Raw genomic sequence first — 22,310 nt, 5'->3', positions numbered from 1 at the left:
CTGAGAAAATAGTAATAAATACAGTATGCATTTTAGCACTGTTTTGCTGAAATATGCAAGGACTTTCCTGAAAAATACATAATCTAGACAGAGGCATATATTGCTCTTAAACATGTGTATATCTTTCAGCATTGATGAAAGTCTTTCCAGGTGTGCAAGCTGCGTTAGGAAAGTATTCACAGCACTTTACTTTTTCCTCATTTTTTTTTTTACAGCCTTATTTAAAAATGAATTAAATTAAATTTGCACAAAATTCTATACACAGTACAATATTATGACAACATGAAAGAGATTTGTCAGGTGCATCCTGTTTTCATTTAGAGTTCACCTGTAATAAATTCAGTTGATTAGACATGATTTGGAAAGGCACACACCTGTCTATATAAGGTCCCACAGTTAACAGTGCATGTCAGAGCACAAACCAAACCACAAAGTTCAAGAAATTGGATTTAGAACTTCGAAACCTGACTGTATAGAGGCACAGATCTGGGAAATATTATAAAAAAATTTCTGCAGCATTTAAAGTCCCAATGAGCACAGTGGCCTCCTTAATCCGTTAACAGAAGAAGTTTGGAACCACTAGGACTCTTCCCAGAGCAGGGTGCCTGGTCAAACTGAGCAATTTGGGAGAAGGGCCTAGTCAGGGAGGTGAGCAAGAACCGGATGATTGCTCAGAAAGAGCTCCAGTGCTTCTCCATGGAGAGAGAATCTAGGCACAGCTCATCATCTGACCATTTTCAAGTTTTCAGGAACTGGGAAACTTGTCAGGGTCGAGGTAAAGATGAATGCAGCAATGTACAAATATGTCTTTAATGAAAACCTGCTCCAGAGTGCTCTGGACCTCAGAATCGAATGACGGTTCATCTTTCAACAGGACATTGACCCTAAGCACACAGCCAAGATAACAAAAGAGTGGCTAGGGGATGACTCTGTTAATGTCCTTAAATAGATCAGCCAGAGCTGGTCTATGGTCTGGATGTGTACTGATGCTTCCCATCCAACCTGATTGAGCTTGAGGGGTTCTGCAAAAAAGAATGGAAGAAACTGCCCAAAAATAGGTATGCCAAGCTTGTAGCATCAATCTCAAAAAATTATAATTGTTGCCAAAGGTGCATCAACAAAGTATTGAGCAAAGGCTGTGAATACTTATGTGCATGTGATTTTTGTTTTTCTGTGCAAACCTTTTACAAATAAAAACAAAAATCACATGCACATAAGTATTCACAGCCTTTGCTCAATACTTTGTTGAACCACCTTTGGCACCAATTATAATTTTTTGAGAATGATGGGGTATTGTTTGTAGAATTTTGAGAAAGATTATGAATTCAATCCATTTTGAAATAAGGCTGTATCATAACAAAATGTGGAAAAAGTAAAGCGCTGTGAAAACTTTCCGGATGGACTGTACAAGACATCAGTGCTTTCTGATAACAAGCTGTATGTCCATCTACTCTTTAGTCTGAACACAGCATCTACAGCACAGTTTTCCACTATGTTTAAGTCTATTTTTAGTCTAATAAACTTTGGCCAAGAGAAGATGTAAGCAAACTGAATTCACAGGCAGTGATTTCTGAAGGTGTTTCTTAGCCCATGCAATGATTTAATTTATCTTCTGTAGATGATTAGATATTCAAGATTGATAAGATGAAAAGCATTTGCAAGTATTTGCAATTTTTGGCTGAGGAACATTATTCAGAAATTGTTCCACAATTTGTATTGATTGGTGAAACTCAGCTCAGCTATACTTCTGGAGGACTCTGCCTCTTTAAGATATTATATTTATACCAATCATATTACTGACCTGACAATTAATGTAATTAGTTGCAAAAAAAAAAAAAAATGCCTCTACTTTCTTTTTAGCAACACAAAAAAAGGTAGGGATGGATATGTCATAGCCTCACCTATCAGAAAAGGTCATTGATTGTACCTTGATGGGCAAAAGTGTAATGATGGATTCAAGCAAAGTGGATTTAAAAACACTTGCTCCTCTTCTGCACACAACTGTCATCTTCTAAGTAACCAACCAACTCTTTTCAGTTTCCATAGTGGATCTGCTTGTCTTCCTCAGAAAACTTTGAGAGATATGTGTGCCATTTCTTATAGTTTCCTGCTGTAATTTTTTTTCTTCAAGCCAAGGACTAGGCAGCCTTCCACAACCCATTTACAACAACAAAGCATACTCACATGATGCATTCACACCAAAGGTCAGTGGGGCTGCCTCCCACAACCCACTCTTTGTTACTTATTCCATTTACTTATTAAGCCTTATATTTTCTGATTGATATCATGTTGATAGATTGTTTTAACCACAGTTTTTTACCTGCTTCTGTTTTGTTTGCTTCTGTTTTGTACCGGATTCTCTTTGTTCAACTCTTGCCTAATTGGGCCTAAGTTTTTGTTAATGATTTTGCATTTGCTTGTCTGAATTAGTTTTTAAGGTTGTCTCTTCTTTATGCATTTGCATTTGCTCATGAGTTTCATGACCACTAAAAAGATGCTATATAATCACACTGTAATAAAACTAGCAAAATCAAAATAATCAATTAAATCCCTAGATAACCCAGGAAATTAGACAATAGTAAAGTGGTTTCTAATCATTATATAAAATAAGAAGGTGTGTCTTGTCTTACCTCACTAAAGTGCAGCGCTGTACCTGATGCTACAGCCCCACATACTGTACTCAGTTTTCCACCAGTTAATAGACGCCAGTGATTGAGGGAGGGTGCACGACTAAAGCTGTCCTTTACTTGGGACAAGAGGGGTAGAATGGCTTCATCACAGTACCTTCCTCCCCACCCTGGGTCACACCTAAATGACAGAAAGAAAAACATAAATTAAAATTGTAAAAAGATAACCTTGTGTGGCCCAACAGAAAATTGAGTAGGTTGGCATACACTCTTGCCTCTATTAATCAAAGAAACAATTTGAATCATAGTATAATGTGAGGTTATGAATGAGGATCCTTAGATTGTGCTACACTTTCCTAAGATGAAGAATGATTTAGTTGGCTGGCTTATTTGTCTTAGGGAAAAGACTTGATTCACTCTCCCTGGATATTATCCTCTGTCTTTTTCAAGCCATGTTACATATTTTTACTACCTTGATCTTGACCTGTTTTTTTCACCACTTTCTCTAGCTCTATCTTTGTTTATTAAAATTGCATAAACCTGAACCTGCATCTATTTAGAGTCTCTTACATGACATATACATACATATATTAATGCACATTCATCAACAGCATATGTTAATCAGAGCACACTTGCTATGAGACTAGGATACACTTTGGATGGGGCACCAGATAATTGCAGAGCACAATGCACACTTATTTACAACTATGGGAAAAAATGTTTTTTTATTTTTGTATTTTTTTGGAGAAAGACAACAAAATACGTATTGATAAACATTACATAATTATTAATACCTGAAAATACACTTGTAAGGTAAACAACTCTTGTTCCAATGAGAAAAAGAAAATATGCCAGTGTTTGCAATTTTAACTACAATGTTCACTGTGAAAAATGCAAAGAACTCACACACAGAAATTATGCTTGCAATGACCATGACCAGAGCACATGTCAGGACAACCATCTCCAATGTAGAGGTTGTCTAAAGCCCAGGTTTGCTGCTTGTCAAACGGTGCCTTCTGAAGCCATCGGAATCGAGTGGATGTAGATCTTAAAAACACAAACTTTGTGTTAGTCCTGGGCACTTAAAATGCAAATAATGAATGAGGTGTAGTAATTTTACCTGGCATAGGCTGGGATGGGTATGGTAACTCTGCCCCATTTGTTGTAGGTATCTGACACTAAGAAATTCTGAAGTGTGTAAGAGGAACAATCTGAACTTGTGGGTAAACACTCTCTTAGGAGGGGTTGCCAATTAAGTCCAAGATCGAGAGAGTAGTCCAATTCCACTGCTGTGTACACACAAGCATTCATGCATGTTAGTAGAATGGTTCTGAATGGTACAAATAATATAAAAATAATGACAGTAAACTTACAATAGCAGGAGGAGGTGACAGAGCAAGAAGCAGAGAAGTCAAACTGAATCAAGGCATCCTGCCCTACACTGATATCAGTTGTGATAGCATAACGAGTGTTAGATTTTTCAATGAATGCAAACGCATTGCCATCAGAGCCACACACAGGCATGTGTGTGCCACCAGGATGAAGAAGCCACAACTGTTCATCTGTGGTGGAGAAGTTATCCTCCAGAGGACCCCAACCACTGGCACTGCCACCCACCACTACCTAACACACCAATGCAATCATGAAACATATTAGCTACTGCAGCCACTTCTTTTTATCATAGTGCTTCCATTATTATAATGTATTTCATGAATACACTTTTTTTTGTGTGTGCAAAATAAGATGCACATTGAGATAATAGAAAAGGTTTTATTAGAAAAAAAAAATGCAATTTATGTATGACCATAAAAAATACAATTTATAATTTCCTAAAATAAATATAGACCATAACAGATGTGCTGTGTATTTGATTAAAATCACATTACCTTGTCAATGACCCAGGGACTGTAGAAGTATCCATGTTCAGCTGGCTGCCACCAACGTAAGCGAGTTTCAGTAGTGAGGGCTTGCAGTGGAATCTTTAGGGCAATAAGCTCAGCCTGATTACTGCTGTTAGTATAGAAAAATTTCTGTAGCAGCTTCCAGGATAATCCTCCATTTACTGAAAACTGGAGTAGCACAGGCTGGGAACGTGGGTCTGGGGAAGTTTTCCCACAGCCCAAACGCAAAAAGAACTGTACAAATCTGTGTACATAAAAGGTGAAAACATTTGAACTTTCTCTGACCTAATACAACTGGTCGTGTAATACAGGTTATACACAGTAAGAGAAATACAGTAAGTGTTTTTTTTTTTTGTTTTCTTTTTGCAATTTTACTTAATATGCTTCTAGTGTATGTATCAACTTCCTATTGACACACTGTGCCTTTTGATTATGTTCTTAAAAATGATCATTAACAATTAAAATACACAAGCATAAACAAAAACATTCTCTTTAAAAAAAAAACAAGAAAAATCCAAATTAAATCAATCTTTGGTATTACTAACAATATGTCTAAAAAACAGCATATGCCTGCAAAACAGCATCCCTGATGTTTTGCTATGGATCAATATCTACCAGTAATGCTGTCTTTACCATCATTAATCCTGAGCAAATCTCCAACTCTATCAGAAATGTAGCACAAAACTTGCAAAAAACCTTAACCATGCTTAAAGGTTGCTTCCAGACACTTATAATGTAAATTTTGCCAAACCCTTAAGTGAACAACTTGCCTCCAATTACAGTCAAATATTAACATTTTTTTACCCATTATTCTAGAGCACATGTTGCCATAATTCTGCAATGGCTTTTTTGGAACAATTCTTCAAAATACCTTAAACAGCACATCTTAAAACCCAAGCCTGGTTTGAAATCTTTTTCTGGGAGAGACCTACCTTGTGTCTTTTTGCTGTTTTCAGGCATTGTTGTACACCAGTAAAATAAAACTGTCTTCCATAACCTTACCTTAGTATCAAAGTTGATAAGTTTTTTATTGCATATAAAATTGATGAAAATGTGAACATGTTTGGTATAATTGGTTCCCTTTCAGGAACTCAGGCTGCGTCAAAACGCTTTGGGAATGCCTTGCGTTTTCCATGCTCTAAATCACATGTGAAATCCGGCCAATAGGCAAGTTGCAACATCATTGGCAGGCGACGTTGTGTAAACCAGTAAATTACAAAACTACATTAGCTTCTGATTGTTCAGGTACTAAGCGCTTTGTGTGTGAATCTGTGCAACCATGGCTAAAAGACAAACAAGCTTTCGCATGTGTGTCCCTCGTTGACCCCCGTTTTATCACAGGGGGGAAGACACATGAGCTTTGTGTTGTTTGTTTGGGAGTAGAGCATGCTCAATCAGCTCTCAAGTGAGACAATTGTCCGTGCTGTAGCTTTATGGCTATACACACGCTCCGCTCCCGGAGAGCATTTTAGGCCTGGTAAGAGAGCAAAAGCAAAGTGTTCCCAGCCAGCTGGATAAGTGTTTTCTGCGTCCCGCATCACAGCCTCTGCACTGGGGCCTACCGTTTTTTCCTGGCCTGCACACAGGTGTCCAGGTCCTGGGAGATGCCATATGCGGCCAGTGCATTTTCCCCGCAAACTTCGCTGTATGTGGACATAGTTGCCCACTTCGAAGCAACTTCGGCCGTTGTAGGTAAGGCCTACGTGGCAGTAGGCCAGGCTGCGGGTTGCCTCCACACTATGAGTGTGTTTCAGGCATCCTAGGCTGACCTAAAAGCCTGAGGGGTTGGTTCCTCGATCGGATGTCTTGGCACAGGAGGCCAGGGTGTTAGCCCTACCACAGGATGTGCTTTGGGGCGCAGCCTCCCTCCAGCGGGTGTCTCCCTCCATCTCCGCCAGAGAGATAACTGCAGATGGAGGAGACCCACCAAGGGGCCATCAAGGTGGTTCCTCCCTTAGTCAGAAAATCACTGCTCACTGAAGGTTCCTGAGGGGGCGAAGCTTACCAATATCGGGTCCTCCTTTTTGGCCTAGCACTCTCACCCTCTTTAGAAAGTGCATGAATGTGGCTTCAGGGCATTCACATTCTAAACTATATTAATGACTGGTTGATATTAGCTCAATCAGAGCTTCAGGCGGTCCAGCATTGAGATGTTGTTTCTCGCCTGCATGAAGTAGCTGGGGTTAAGATGCAACACAGGAAAGAGTTTGCTTTCTCCATTGCAGAAAACCATCTTTTTGGATGTAGTACGGGACTCGACCGTGTTGCAGGCACAATTGTCTCCCGCCCGGAGACTCACCGTGAAGCAGTTCCAGAGGCTGCTGGGTCTCATGGCGGCAGCGTCCATTGTTATTCCACTTGGCCTCCTCCATATGAGACCCCTCCAGTGGTGGCTCAGAGACAGAGGGTTCTCCCAAGCCCACTCCGTACTATCAAAGTCTTGAGGTGAGCTCTTCCAACCTTAGATATATGGAGAGAACACAAGTTCCTGTCTCAAGGCTCCATCCTGGGAGTGCCCTGTAATGCTATGATGGACGCTTCCCTCATGGTGGGAAGCGGTCATGAGTGGCTGCTCCGCACAAGGTCGGTGAAACAAGCTACATTGTTCATGGCACATAAACTACCTGGAGATGATGGCTGTGCTTATAGCACTCAAACACTTCCTACGAGACCTGAGAGATCGCCACGTGCTGGTCCATACAGACAACACGTCGGTGATCTCATACATCAACCGCTAGGGGGGTCTCCAATCTCGCCCCCTGTACAGGCTGGCACCCGGAGGCTGAGGCCCGGGATACGACCCTGTGTGGGATTTGGCTGTTGTGTTGGCGAGGTGGCCCTTAGGTACCTGTCTATAAAGACCGCCTTTCTGTTGCTGATATCCTTCCTTAAGAGGGTCGGGGACCTACAGGCTCTGTCTGTGGCCCTGTCTCTCTTGAAGTTTACCCCTGGTCTACCCTAAACCTGGGTATGTGCCTAAGGTGCCTATGGCTCCCTCATGACCTGTCGTTTTAAAGGCATTTTGCCCCCCTCCTTTTCTAGCCCCAGACCAAGAAAAGCAAAATCGACTGTGATACGTACCTCCACAGGATAAGTCCGTGGAGAAAGTCGAAGCAGCTGTTTGTCTGCTATTGTCCTCATAGGAAAGGGTTTTCTGTCAATAAGCAGACTCTCAGCAGATAGATAGTGGATGCTGTTACCACAGGTTATGAGTCCTCGGGTCTTCCCACTCCCTTCGGAGTCAAGGCTCATTCAACCTGAAGTATGGCGGCCTCTACAGCCTGGTCCGTGGGGATTCCCCTACAGGAAATATGCAATGCTGCAGCCTGGTCCTCCTCTTTAATCTTCGTCAGGTTTTACAACCTCGATGTCAGAGCCACTTTTGGCACTTCGCTTACCTTCTTGCTTTTAGAAGTTAATATCGCTACCATCACTTAGCCATTTTGTAGCTTCCTGGTTTACGTGACGTCACCCGCTGATGATGTCGCGACTTGCCTATTGGCTGGATTTCACATGTGATTTAGATCGTGGACAATGTGAGGCGTTCCCAAAGCGTTTCTGAGCAGCTTCTCGTTCCCTCAGGAAACTAGGGTTACATACGTAACCTAGAGATGTTAATTACACACCTGACTTTTTGCCAGTGTACAAAGTATGCAGATGTAAGAATGCAAGCCAAAGCCATGTCACTTTGCATTGGGTGAATTTATAAAAAAAAAAATCAACAAATATAATATTTTTAAGCATTCTTACATTTACTGAAAGTGAAAATAACATTTTTGAAATGTCTGTAAAGTTTTTCTAATAAAAAAATTAAATATCACATGTACATAAGTATCCAGGCCCTTTACTCAGTACTTAGTTGAAGCACATTTTATAAGATGTTCATCAGGGCTCTGGCTAGCCATTTTAGGACATTTACAGAGTTGTCCCTAAACCACTCCTGTTTTGATCTTAGCTGTTTGATAAGGGTTGTTGTCATGAAGAAAGGTGAACCTTTGGCACAGCCCAAGGTCCTAAGCATAGTAGAAAAGTTTTTATTGAGGATATCTCTGTATGAGGCCTCTTTGCTCCATTCAACAGTCCCTCAACCCTAAACAGCATGCCAAGTGCCTGCTGCAGTAAAACACACCCACAGCATGATGCTTCCACTATCATGCTTTACTGTTGGTATGGTTTTGGGCAGCTGATGAGCAATCCCTGATTTTTTCCAGACATAACATTTAGAATTGAGGCCAAACAGTTCAATCTTGGTTCTTGGTTCAACCTTATGTACAGGTGATATTTCAGTTTATTTTTACTTTTGAGTTTTTAATAGCCTTTTATTACCATTTTTTTTACCATTTTTTGCTATGGTATCACAGAGTTACTTGGTTTTCTTAATGTAATTATGATAGACATAATATGATAGACGAGATTATGATACACATGATTATGATAGTACATAGACATTTTTTCAAGTCTCATTATTTACTCAGTACAATAGATTCTCAGTTAAGTAAACATAGGTAATAGCTTTAAAATATATATATATATATTATATAATAATATATACACTCACCAGCTACTTTATTAGGTACACCTGTCCAACTGCTTGTTAATGCAAATTTCTAATCAGCCAATCACATGGCAGCAACTCAATGCATTTAGGCATGTAGACATGGTCAAGACGATCTGCTGCAGTTCAAACCGAGCATCAGAATGGGAAAGAAAGGTGATTTAAGTGACTTTGAACATTGCATGGTTGTTGGTGCCAGACAGGCTGGTCTGAGTATTTCAGAAACTGCTGATCTACTGGGATTTTCATGCACAACCATCTCTAAGGTATAAAGAGAATGGTCCGAAAAAGATAAAATATTCAGTGAGCGGCAGTTCTGTGGGCGCAAATGCCTACAGCAGCAAAGGACCACACCGGGTGCCAATCCTGACAGCTTAGAACAGGAAACTGAGGCTACAATTTGCACAGGCTAACCAAAATTGGACAATAGAAGTTTGGAAAAACATTGCCTGGTCTGATGAGTCTCGATTTCTGCTGCGACATTCGGATGGTAGGTTCAGAATTTGGCATCAACAACATGAAAGCATGGATCCATCCTGCCTTGTATCAACGGTTCAGGCTGGTGGTGGTGGTGTAATGGTGTGGGGGATATTTTCTTGGCACACTTTGGGCCCATTAGTACCAACTGAGCATCGTGTCAACGCAACAGCCTACTTGAGTATTGTTGCTGACCATGTCCATCCCTTTATGACCACAGTGTACCCATCTTCTGATGGCTACTTCCAGCAGGATAACGCGCCATGTCATAAAGCGCGAATCATCTCAGACTGGTTTCTTAAACATGACAATGAGTTCACTGTACTTAAATGGCCTCCACATTCACCAGATCTCAATCCAATAGAGCACCTTTGGGATGTGGTGGAACGGGAGATTCGCATCATGGATGTGCAGCCGACAATCTCTGAGGAATGTTTCCAGTACCTTGTTGAATCTATGCCACGAAGGATTAGGGCAGTTCTGAAGGCAAAAGGGGGTCCAACCCGGTACTAGTAAGGTGTACCTAATAAAGTGGCGGTGAGTGTGTGTGTGTGTGTGTGTGTGTGTGTATATATATATATATATATATATATATATATATATATATATATATATATATATATATATATATATATTGTAAGAATTACAGACTGCCTCAACCCAGATTCCACCGTACGCTATATCAAAATAAGCTCATCCGCAAAACGGCTTACATTTCACAAAAGTAGTTATGTAGAATTTCAGTTGTATCAGTCCTAATCATATTATTGATTAAATCTGTCTGGAGAGACAGCAAGCCTTCAAGGACCATTTCTAACCAAAAGGTATCTGAGACCATGATTATCATTCACACAATACCCCTTCCTGACCTACTGCGGGGCCGGCACCAGCAAAGGTGCGAATACCAGTGATTACCACCTGCTGACCTCCGCCCCCAAGAATGGTCTTCCCCAGCCTTTTGTTTCCTCACGCATGTCCTATATCTAATTTACATTTAAAGGATAACTCCGGTCTATATTTTAAAGGGAAGAACAATATAAAATATCTAGGCAGAGTTTGCTCTGGGTTCTTTCTGACTCCGATGAACCCAAAGTGCTTCATGTATTTTGTCACTGCTACGCTGTTATAAACTTCTTCATTACGATCTTCGTTGTCCTCATAATTTTTTCTTACAATATATATATATATATATATATATATATATATATATATAATAAACTTCATATATAAGTTTTTAAAACCTTAATTGGAGTTTATTAAACAAGAATTGTCTGTGATTTTGTTTTTAAAGTCTTAATCCTGTACAATGTTGCTTCTACCAGCATCAAATAAATAATTACATTAAGGCATTAATGTGGCATTTATTGGAAAGTCTTAACTACTAACTTTGATCCTAACTTTGTCATAGAAGGTTTTCCCCTTGTCTGTGCATGTTGACTGCAATCTCAAGGGTCTTACATTAAATTAAATTTTATACTGGTAATGAATACATATCTTAGGACTAGTTACCTTGCATCAGACAAATCCATGTCTATTGTTTCCAACATACGTAAACCATCCTCGTTAAACAACAGGTGGTTTGAACTGGCCATGATGCCACATTTCCTAGACGGCTTTCCTCCACTCACCATTTTGAAATTCTCAGCTTCTGAAGTATCAACTTTAAACAATGAAGAAAAATTATTAAATGACAGTACAATATTGTAAAACCTGTAATACTCTTCTAAATAGTGTTTTTATTAAAACAGAGCAATTCGATCAAGCATTCATCTGTCTCAGGCATATATTTGAGAGCAGTGTACCTTAGGCTAGCTTAACTAAGTAAAACATTAACGCCTAATTAGCATTTTGATGCTAATCAGCTCAATAGCTTTCCATGCAATTACATTAGAATTGAAAGGGTGTAATGCATAATATTTTGTGCAAACATTTTTTTTTTTCTCCTATACCTTCAAAATCTTCTTTCAGGAAGTCTGGATTTGGCACATCTGGAACAGAGCATTCTATACCAGAGTAACCAGGGTCACATTGACAGTGGGTGCCCCTAACACATGTCCCATGCCCACTGCACATCTTTTGACACTGAGGACCAACATAAACATTGTCCAGGGCCCAGGTTGGAGGTACCATGCCAGACAAATAGAAGCCTTGGTACCAACGAAATCGAACAGATCTGCAATATATTGAGTGGTACACTGTTAGGTCTTGTAGTAATATTCAAATAGAAGATTGCTCTCTTCCTTATATTGTATTACTTACCCACATACATGCAGTTTTCCAATGTGAATCACTTCCCTTCTCCAGCCTCTAAAAGAACCAGGGTAGTAGATGCTGGCTGGGTGGTGTTCAGCTGAGCAAAGAGCATTGGGTATTGGACCACCTGTGCACAAAGGAACTAAAAGGTTCCATGTAGCCCCAAAGTCACGTGAGTATTCCAGACGAACAGAATTTAATGATGAGCTTGCTGCTGTACAGCCTACATTTATCTGTTGATCAAAATAAGACCATTTATAATAAACAAATATGGAGAAACTGCAGTTAGACATTTTTTTTGATATTAAGTTTTAATTATCTTGGTACTAAAATCATAGCTAAAATAAATTCATAAAGTCAGTTATAATTAAATAAATTATGTAAATTGTTTCAAGCTTATGAACCTTAACCTTAATTATACCTCAAACTGGACAATTGTGTTCTCATTGACATCAATGTCTCTAGTGGTAACTGAATGTTCTCCCAGCTCACTAGACATAAATACCAAAGCTAAGCCATCCTCCCTGTACATAGAGAGAATAGATATTACCAAACTAGAAAAAAAATAGTACAAACAATTCCAAAATAAAAGCTTAAACTATTAACTGTAATACTCACAGTCTTGCTTTCTGGTAAAGACAGTAGCGGTCAATGTTGCCCCCTGGGTAAAACAACCAATTCATCATCTGAGGCCCATCCTCAAAACTTTCTGATAAGATTTGAAAATTGTTCAAGGAGTGGCCATCAATGATGAGATCATCAATGACCCACACTTCCTCCTTTTTGCCTGTTAAATTAATATAAAACATTTATTTTAATAAGTATACCTAAAATTAATGGCAAAACCTGAATAATGCATTCACCATGCAATATTCTTTAAATATTTTTTTATTTGTACTCTAACAATTTCTATTTTATTTTCTACTATATAGTACACCTGGAATTAATACATTGTAAAGTCTAAAACACAGTAGATCCCCCCTTTAATGACAAACCTGTTGAGTAATATTCAGCCAATCCTTTATATAAATAATTTTCTATCCTTTTAATTCATAATATATAGAATTGTTATTTAATGGTTTGAGGAAAATATCAGAGATAAAAGTGTTGAGATGGCCTACACATTCTACAGTTTTCAATCAAATCAAGCTTCTGTGGTATGTATTGGTCTGAACCACAGAGGTCTTGGTGCCAGATGCCACAGCACACTTTCTCAATTTTGGTGGAGATCATTTCTCTTGACAAGTCAGAGAAATTGTGAGCATTCCATTCCACATTTATTAAAAAAAAAATCTATCTATCTATCTATATCACACACATATATATATATATATATATATATATATATATATATATATATATATATATATATATATATATATATATATATATATATATATATATATATATATATATATATCTCCATAAACCCAATATGGGAATAAAACAGAATTTAAATTTTAACATTGAAAAAGAAAGAATCTACAGTATAAATTGAAGTATGAATTTACATGTAAATACATGACGTGACATGCTTCAATGTTTTGCAGTGGCTGATGAGAAAAATCCCAGTTTATGTCCATAGATCTGACATCCTGTTATTACTTACAGGCAGCTGCTTATTGGCAGCTATAAATAGTCTTCTTTTACTTAACAACACCATGACTGCTATTATATAAAGCAATTTATCATAGGGAAAAACATAAAATGCTTGGGCAATATATAACATCAAATTAGATGTGAAGTACAACCCCATTTCCAAAAATGTTGGGCCACTGAATAAAATGTAAATTAAAACAATGCAATGATTTGCAATAATCATGAACTAAATTTGATGGCAGCACATCTCAAAAAGGAAGTGTTATTAATATAAAAAAGGTCTAAAACATTTGCAACTAATTAAGGTAATTGACAACAGGTTAGTATGATGATTGGGTAAAAATAGGATATCTTAAAGAGGCAGAGTCTCTCAGAAGTAAAGATAGGCAAAGCTTTACCAACCCGTGAAAGAGTGATTCTACAAATTGTGGAACAATTTCATAATGTCAATTTCAAAATCTGGAGAAATCTCTGTGCACAAGAGACAAGGGCAAAAATCTATATTGGTGCCCATAACCTTCAGGCCCTCAGGTGGCACTGCATTTAAAACAGTCATGATTCTGTAATGGAAATCAGTGCATGGGCTGATTAACACCGAGTAATTATTGTTTGTGAACACAGTTTGTCATCGACAAATGCAGAATAAATCTCTATCATGCAAGAAGAAGGTATGCGTGAACATGATCCAGAAATGGTGCCATGCTCTCTGGACCAGGATACTTAAATATCCGTATTTCTCTCTCCCTGTCACCCCTCTTCTCTCTCTCTCTCTCTCTCTCTCTCTCTCTCTCTATGTTGAGTTAACATGCTCCTGAGGTAGCAGCAACCAGTGCTCCTGTCCCTTTCCTCTCTTCAGATCTGCCTGGTTCATCCCACTGCCCTACCTCTGGATGGGGTGCTATGCAAATCTGGGAATGGTTTTGCATCATCTGGCCAGCATCTAGCTTGCTCTTTAAGGAAATACTTACAATTACAAGGAACAAAATTATAAATTTTTATATAACTGCTTTATCTGTCAAAAGCTTGTTGAGTACTCGTTGGCTGCTTTTCCATCAATTTCTGGTTAAACTTCTCCCAAACCAACCCAATTAGATTAACATCAGGTGATTGTGGAGGCCAGGCAACCCTAGCCAGTGCACTCTTAGTGCCGGTCCAAAGGCCAGATATATGGGGAGGGTTGTGTTAAGAAGGGCATCCAGCTGAAAAATTAATTTTGGCCAAATCAAATATGCAGATCATGAATCAGAATTTCATACTGGATCGGTCAAGGCCCGGGTTACCAACAACCTTCTCTCTCTCTCTCTCTCTCATTTTCCTCGTTCATCAGCTGCTCAAAATACTCCCTCCATCTTCTCAACACACTCTCCTCACTAGTCAACACATTTCCATCTCCATCCTTTATTGCTCTTACTTGCAACACATCCTTCCCAGCTCGGTCCCTCTGCCTGGCCAATCGGTACAAATTCTTTCTCCTTCCTTAGTGTTCAACCTCTCATACAGCTCCTCGTATGCCTTTTCCTTGGCTTTCGCCACATCCCTCTTTACCTGCTGCTGCATCTCCTTGTACTCCTGCCTACTTTTCTCATCACCATGTCGATCCCACTTCTGTTTTGTTAACCTCTTTCCCCTTATGCTCTCCTGCACTTCCTCATTCCACCACCATGTCTCTTTGTCTTTCTTTCTATTTCCCGATGTCACACCAAGTACTTTTCTAGCTGCCTCCCTTATCACTCCTGCAGTAGTTTCTCAATTATCCAGCACCTCTTCACCACCACCGAGCCTCTGTCTGACCTCTTCCCTGAACCTCACACTACACTCTTCCTCCTTCAGTTTCCACCATCTTATTTTTCTTTTAGTCTTTACTCCCCTCTTCTTCTTCGCCTCCAAAACCATCCTACAGACCACCATCCGATGCTGTTTAGCTACACTGTCCCCCGCCAACACCTTACAGTCTCCAATTTCCTTCAGGTTGCATCTCCTACATAGAACATAATCCACCTGCGTGCACCTTCCTCCACTCTTATAGGTCACCCTATGATCCTCCCTCTTCTTAAAATACGTATTCACCACTGCCATTTCCATCCTTTTAGCAAAATCTACCACCATCTGCCCTTCCACATTCCTCTCCTTTAGGCCATACCTACCCATAACCTCCTCATCACCTCTGTTCCCTTCACCTACATGTCCATTAAAGTCTGCACCAATCAACAATCACCAATCAACCAATTTCTAGGTACACCATCCACCACTTCATCTAATTCACTCCAGAATTTTTCCTTCTCCTCCATCTCACAGCCGACTTGCAGAGCATAGGCACTGTAGCATAGGCAATCTGTAGACGTCTTCCACCTCTCCTTCTCCTCCTTCGGCCAACAGTAGCCCAATTTCCACCAGTACCCTGTTGGCCAACAATACCTGTGGCAGTCGTTGGTAACCCGGGCCTTGACCGATCCGGTATGCCCTTCCTAACGCAACCCCCCCATTTATCCTGGCTTGTGCTTCCCTAATGGCTGGGTTCTACAAAATTGCTATTAATACAGCTAAATCAATAAAAAATACATTGTTATTTAAATTTGATCAAAAACTTTTTTTAACTGATTTTTTTCCTATAGTTACACTCCTTTGAATTATGCAGCAGACTTATTTCACAAATATTTCAATAATTTCTGCTGGTCTCAGACCCTCATCAAGCCTCCTTTTCTTTTACACTCACTTAAGTCTACTCTCTCTACCTTTAAACTGTCTACAGTATCCCAGCCAACATGTCCATGTGGGCCCCATATGGGTTTTATCTGGGTTATATGGGCATCATGTGGGCATGGGGTCAGAGTGGGCTTTTTGATGAGCTGAATTTGGGCCCCAGCTTAGTCAGGGTTGTGGGCCCCAGTTAGGTTGCCCATTTTGTTTATTTGAGGGCCCTGTATGGGCCACATTTGGGCTATATTTAGCTATGTTATTCAATTGATGATAAATTCAATTGATATGTTTTTTGCGTGTTTTATATGATCGAAACAAAAATGTTATATATTTACAATAACATAACTGGTTTAACTGGTTTACCTCAGACATAAACACCTCTAAACGAGGTATTTCCCAACGATTAGCAAATAACTAGGAAATTGTCTACTAAAATGTGGAAATAACGACTTTTCAAACCATTTTTAAAAGTGTTATCTCCATATAGTGTCCTCATGATAACAGGAAGGTGAAACAGTAAAAGCACTGTGGAGTAATCTCTTTCTCTTTACTACCTTTATAAAATGTGTTAGTAAATATATATGTATAATACACAGAGAAAAGCTCTGAGAAAACTGTGACAATACTGAAGATTATTTTAATGTGATTTAGGTGAAACAGGTAGAGGTGATAAAAAAAAAGTTCTAAACAATACTAAAAATATGATATGTTATGATTACGTTAAAGATAATGTAATTTTGCACCGTTCATAAAGTCAGTCAGGTGCACCTAACGTTGATGTTTTGCTTTACAGGTAGCCTGAAGCAGAACCATTTGCTGAAACCTGTCAGTAAGAAAGAGCGCTGAACGCGCTTCGGTTTCCGGCTCGGCTCTGCTCTGCTCGCTCTGAACGTGCTCCGGTTTCCAGCTCGGCTCTGCTCGTGTTGAACGCGCCCCGGTTTCTGGCTCGGCTCTGCTCACTCTGAACGCGCGTTTCGGTTTCCAGCTCGCACTGAACACGCCCCGACTTCCAGCTCGGCATCCTCACCCTCCGCGCTGAATCGGCTCCCTGAATAGGTTTCCCGATTCAGCTCTGCACAGCTTTTCTCCCTTGCTCTTTTGCATCTGCCTTGGATCCTATAACCTGAACTTTCTGACAGAACAATCTGGCCAACATGGATCCCATGGATGTACCTGCCTCTAGCGCCGCTTTAACAGCCTTTAACAAGCGGCGCAGGAGCAACAAATCCAAAACCTCTCTTCAGGCGTGCAGGAAATCATGGGATTTTTGCGCACACGTTTTGGTGACCGACTCACCACAGGTGCTCCGCCGCCATCATCACCCGCTGCCCTGGCCCGGCAGGCCCCTGCTCCACCTACCGCCCCTTCAGCTATGCGTGAGCCTCAGCTCGCGCAGCCAGCCCAGTTTTCGGGCGACCCTGACTCCTGCCGCTCGTTTATTATGCAGTGCGACCTGATTTTTAGCATGGAGCCCTCCCAATTCGGTACAGAGCTCTCCAAGGTGGCATACGTCATTTCCCTCCTGTCAGGCCGAGCCCTAAGGTGGGCCACTGCGGAGTGGGAAAGTCAATCAGCCAACTGCAGATCGTTCACCGCCTTTTCTGCCGAACTCCGGAAGGGGTACTGTCAGCCCGCTTGAGCACTTCAGGCATTACCGCCTCAATCACCGAGGAAACGCCCCCTCCCAACCAGCTGCACAGAAATGGCGTCTAATTTTCTGGCACTTATAAGGACGCCTGAATTCTCCAGACAGTGCCAGATTGTCTTTAGGCTTGCCCTGATCACTCTCCAGCGTATTCCCTGTTTTGTTTGTTCTTTTGTTTCTGACCTGATTATTCTGTCCTCCGGTTTCCGGCACGGCTCTGCTCGCGCTGAACGTGCGTTTCGGTTTCCGGCTCGCGCTGAACGAGCCCCGACTTCCTGCTTGGCATCCTCACCCTCCGCGCACATCGGTTTCCTGAATCGGCTCCCTGATTCGGCTCCCTGAATCGGTTTCCCGATTCAGCTCTGCACAGCTTTTCTCCCCTGATCTTTTTGCATCTGCCTTGGATCCTATTTACCTGAACTTTCTGACAAGTTCTTTGTTTGGCCAGGCACAGTTTCACATTGTAACTGAGGTCAACTACCTGTCATTTATAACCCCTTCCAAATCAATTAGTCAAAGTCTGTCAGTTCTTTTGCCTTTTATCACTCAGACCATCAATTCTTCTCTCACCTCTGGCATTATTTCCATCTTCTTAAAAACTGCATTAATAACTCCTATACTGAAGAAACCAGATGCTAATACTTTGATCATTTCTGTCCCATGCCATTTTTATGCAAAATTCTAGAAAAGGTAGTTTTGGTTCCCATATTGGTAAATAATATTACATTAAAACTTGCATGAACAATTCTGCTCTCACCATAGTACTGAGACTGCCCTTGATACAATATTTAATGATCTTTTGGTAGCAGCTGACTCAGGACTTTCGTCTATTTACATTTTTCTTGACTTAACCTCAGCATTTGACACTTGATCCCATTATATTTTATTAGATAGATTGCAGTCCATTGCAGTCCTGCAGTCTCATGCAGGTTCAGTCCTGGGCATCTTTCTATATATCATTTATTTATTGATACTTGAATGTATCTTTTAAAAACATAATATTAAATTACATTGTTATGATGACAACACCCAGCTCTCTCTGTCCTCAAAACCTACTTCTGACCTTCCCTCATCTAATGCTCAAATAATTTTCTCAAAATTAACATTAGTAAAACTGAAATACTCCTTGTGGGCACAAAAATGTGTTTTTTTTTTAATCTGTGTATTTATGGTTTCACAATTGCTCCTTCAACACAACTTAAGAGCTTGGGTGTTCTCTGTGACAACTCTTTTGAAGCACATAGTACGGTATTGAATTTTACAAAGATTTTTATTTTTAACATAAATATGCCACACCTGTCTATAAGCCGCAGGTGCCTACATTGAAACTAATGTACTTTACACAGGCTTTAATGAAAGACAGGGTTAGGGTTACACGGCTTGTATCTAAACAGTAGCCTACCAAGAAAGTCATTGTTCACTGTCTTCCTCCTTCCACAACAATTTCTCTCGGAGTTTATCTTTTGGCATTGTCGTGTGTTTAAAAATCACCATCAGTAAAGCTTTTCTCCCGATGCCGTGCAGCTCAAAACACAGGTGAAGTGCGTTTTTTTTATGCCCGGTTGTTTTCAGCGTGACGAATGATTCACCTTTCCTGTTGCCAGTCCGAGTGAGAGGCAGGTCAATTGTCAGAGGAACCTCATCCATATGCACGATGTGGTGCGGCCCGATTCAGTGGGAGCGCATCTGATTTGATATAAATAATTTCATTTTCATATCAATTTAATTGAATTTCATTGTTATGGAGCTTCAGTTCTTTGGCTTGAAGCTTGTTAAACAAGGAAAAACCCAGGAAAAATCCATAAATTACCTGCTTTATTGTTTAAGCCGCGGGGTTCAAAGCTTGGGAAAAAAGTAGCGGCTTATAGTCCGGAAAATACGGTATTAACAAGATTTCCCAGACAGAGGCAAAATATAAATTGCCTCCATCTGGCCTTTTTAATTAGGAGCACTGCTATTATGGTTCATTCTTGTCACCTCACACATAGACTATTGCAATGCTCTTTTTTTGGTCTACCCCATAAACTCCTACACAAGTTACAGTTGGTAACTCAGCTACATAAATGTTCAATAGAACTCCAATGGACCACATATCTCCGTTTCTTCAACAGCTGCACTGGTGTCCCGTTAAAGTGTGCATTGAATATAAAATCTGCATTTTGTTTATAAGGATTACATAATCTGGCTCCTTGATAAGAGTCTGATCCTGAGCCAGCTACAGCTCTTCCTGAGGTGGCAGCTTCCACTGCAGAACCTTTTAAAGGCGGTGGCGCCCATGTCTGAACTCTCCGACTGTCCTGTTATAGACACTGAGATGGTCTGTGAACTCTCCGACTGTGCCTTCAGCACCACCCTAGTGGTCATTTGCCACACCGCAGGGCTCTTCAGACCCAGCCACTCTGCTGTGGCTGTTGTTTGCTCAACCGTGGTGCTTTTCAGATCCGCCTGCTCCACACTGGTGGTCTTCAGATCTGTCTGCTTTGCCCTGGTGCCCTTCGGCACTGCCATGGTCACCTGCTATGCTAGCTCTGCCTCAGTCTCCTCAGTCCTCCTCCGGCACATGGACCTGGATGTCCATCTCTCCTTCTGTTCTGTCTTTGCTCCACCACCCTCCTGGACTATGTTAAGAGCGTCTGAGAGCCACTTTTTAGAGGGAGGTTCTGTTCTGTCGTCCCTGTCGTTCCTCCCACTAGTGGCTTTAAACATAACAGTTCCTTGATGTACTTCTTGCAGAACCATTTCATATATATAAAAAAAAAAAAGAAAAATGAAAATATCTTGCCTATTTATCTGACAAGAATTATGACTTTTTTGCATTACTTCCTTACTTTTTTCAGGTTTTTTTTCATTGTTTATATACAGTGGGGCAAAACAATATTTAGTTAGTCACCAATTGTGCAAGTTCTCCCACTTAAAAAGATGAAAGAGTCCTGTAATTTTCATGATAGGTACACTTCAACTATGAGGGACAAAATAAGAAAAAAAAAATCTCAAAAATCACATTGTCTGATTTTTAAAGAATTTATTTGCAAATTATTGTGGAAAATAAGTATTTGGTCAATAACAATAGTTCATCTTAATATTTTGTTATATACCCTTTATTGGCAATGACAGAGATCAAACATTTTCTGTAAGTCTCCACAAGGTTTTTAAACACTGTTGCTGGTAGTTTGGCCCATTCCTCCAGATCTCCCCTAGAGCAGTGATGTTTTGGGGCTGTCGCTGGGCAACACAGATTTTCAACACCCTCCAATGATTTTCTATGGGGTTGAGCTCTGGAAACTGGCTAGGCCACTCCAGGACATTGAAATGCTTCTTACAAAGCTATTCCTTCGTTGCCCGGGCGGTGTGTTTGGGATCATTGTCATGCTGAAAGACTCAGCCACGTCTCCAATGCCCTTGCTGATGGAAGGAGGTTTTCTCTCAAAATCTCACGATACATGGCCCCATTTATTCTTTCCTTTACACGAATCAGTCTTCCTGGTCCCTTTGCAGAAAAACAGCCCCAAAGCATAATGTTTCCACCCCCATGCTTCACAGTAGGTTTGGTGTTCTTTGGATGCAACTCAGCATTCTTTCTCCAAACACGACAAGTTGAGTTTTTACCAAGAAGTTCTATTTTGGATTCATCTGACCATATGACTCCCAATCCTTTTCTGGATCATCCAAATGCTCTCTAGCAAACTTCAGACGGGCCCGGACATGTACTGGCTTAAACAGGGGGACACGTCTGGCACTGCAGGATTTGAGTCCCTGGTGGCATAGTGTGTTACTGATGGTAGTCTTTGTTACTTTGGTCCCAGCTCTCTTCAGGTCACTTACTAGGTCCCCCCGTGTGGTTCTGGGATTTTTGCTTACCGTTCTTGTGTTCATTTGGACCCCACGGGGTGAGATCTTGCGTGGAGCCCCAGATCGAGGGAGATTATCATTGGTCTTGTATGTGTTCCATTTTCTAATAATTGACTCCACAGTTGATTTCTTCACACCAAGCTGCTTACTTATTGCAGATTTAGTCTTCCCAGCCTGGTGCAGGTCTACAATTTTGTTTCTGGTGTCCTTTGACAGCTCTTTGGACTTGGCCATATTGGAGTTTGGAGTCTGACTGTTTGAAGTTGTGGACAGGTTTATTTTTTTTTTTCTGATAACAAGTTCAAACAGGTGCCATTAATACAGTTAACAAGTGGAGGACAGAGGAGCCTCTTAAAAAAAACGTTACAGTGCTTATTTTTTGTGGGTGACCAAATACTTATTTTCCACCATAATTTGCAAACAAATTCTTTAAACATCAGACAATGTGATTTTTTTGGATTTCTTTTCTCATTTTGTCTCTCATAGTTGAAGTGTACCTATGATGAAAATTACAGGCCTCTCTCATCTTTTTAAGAGGGAGAACTTGCACAATTGGTGGCTGACTAAATACTTTTTTGCCCCACTGTATGTGTGTGTGTACATATAGCTATAAATCCAGCCAGATGCGAGTTTATGGACATGATCAGGTTAATGTTTCACCTGAGACACCACATTTTGAGGAAAGGATTGTTGGTGGTGCCTCTGGT

At 40.4% G+C, this 22,310-nt stretch overlaps 1 protein-coding gene across 9 annotated transcripts in view; it reads right to left on the bottom strand.

Moving 5' to 3' along the window:
• Positions 1–22,310, bottom strand: part of reln (reelin) — a 515,746-nt gene that overhangs the window by 81,279 nt on the left and 412,157 nt on the right. For all 9 annotated transcript variants that reach the window (XM_046864386.1, XM_046864387.1, XM_046864388.1 and 6 more), the window contains 10 exons: positions 12,432–12,600; positions 12,235–12,337; positions 11,820–12,046; positions 11,510–11,733; positions 11,070–11,220; positions 4,514–4,772; positions 4,001–4,250; positions 3,748–3,916; positions 3,534–3,674; positions 2,631–2,808 (listed from right to left, as the gene is read on the bottom strand). In XM_046864386.1, the coding sequence (XP_046720342.1) occupies positions 2,631–2,808; positions 3,534–3,674; positions 3,748–3,916; positions 4,001–4,250; positions 4,514–4,772; positions 11,070–11,220; positions 11,510–11,733; positions 11,820–12,046; positions 12,235–12,337; positions 12,432–12,600 (1,871 nt within the window). The remainder of the gene's footprint in view (positions 1–2,630; positions 2,809–3,533; positions 3,675–3,747; positions 3,917–4,000; positions 4,251–4,513; positions 4,773–11,069; positions 11,221–11,509; positions 11,734–11,819; positions 12,047–12,234; positions 12,338–12,431; positions 12,601–22,310) is intronic.

The sequence above is a fragment of the Silurus meridionalis genome, chromosome 13 (genome assembly GCF_014805685.1).
Source record: "Silurus meridionalis isolate SWU-2019-XX chromosome 13, ASM1480568v1, whole genome shotgun sequence".
Taxonomy (NCBI): domain Eukaryota; kingdom Metazoa; phylum Chordata; class Actinopteri; order Siluriformes; family Siluridae; genus Silurus; species Silurus meridionalis.
The sequence above is the reverse complement of the archived record's forward strand: the minus strand, read 5'-3'. Positions and strand labels throughout refer to the sequence as shown.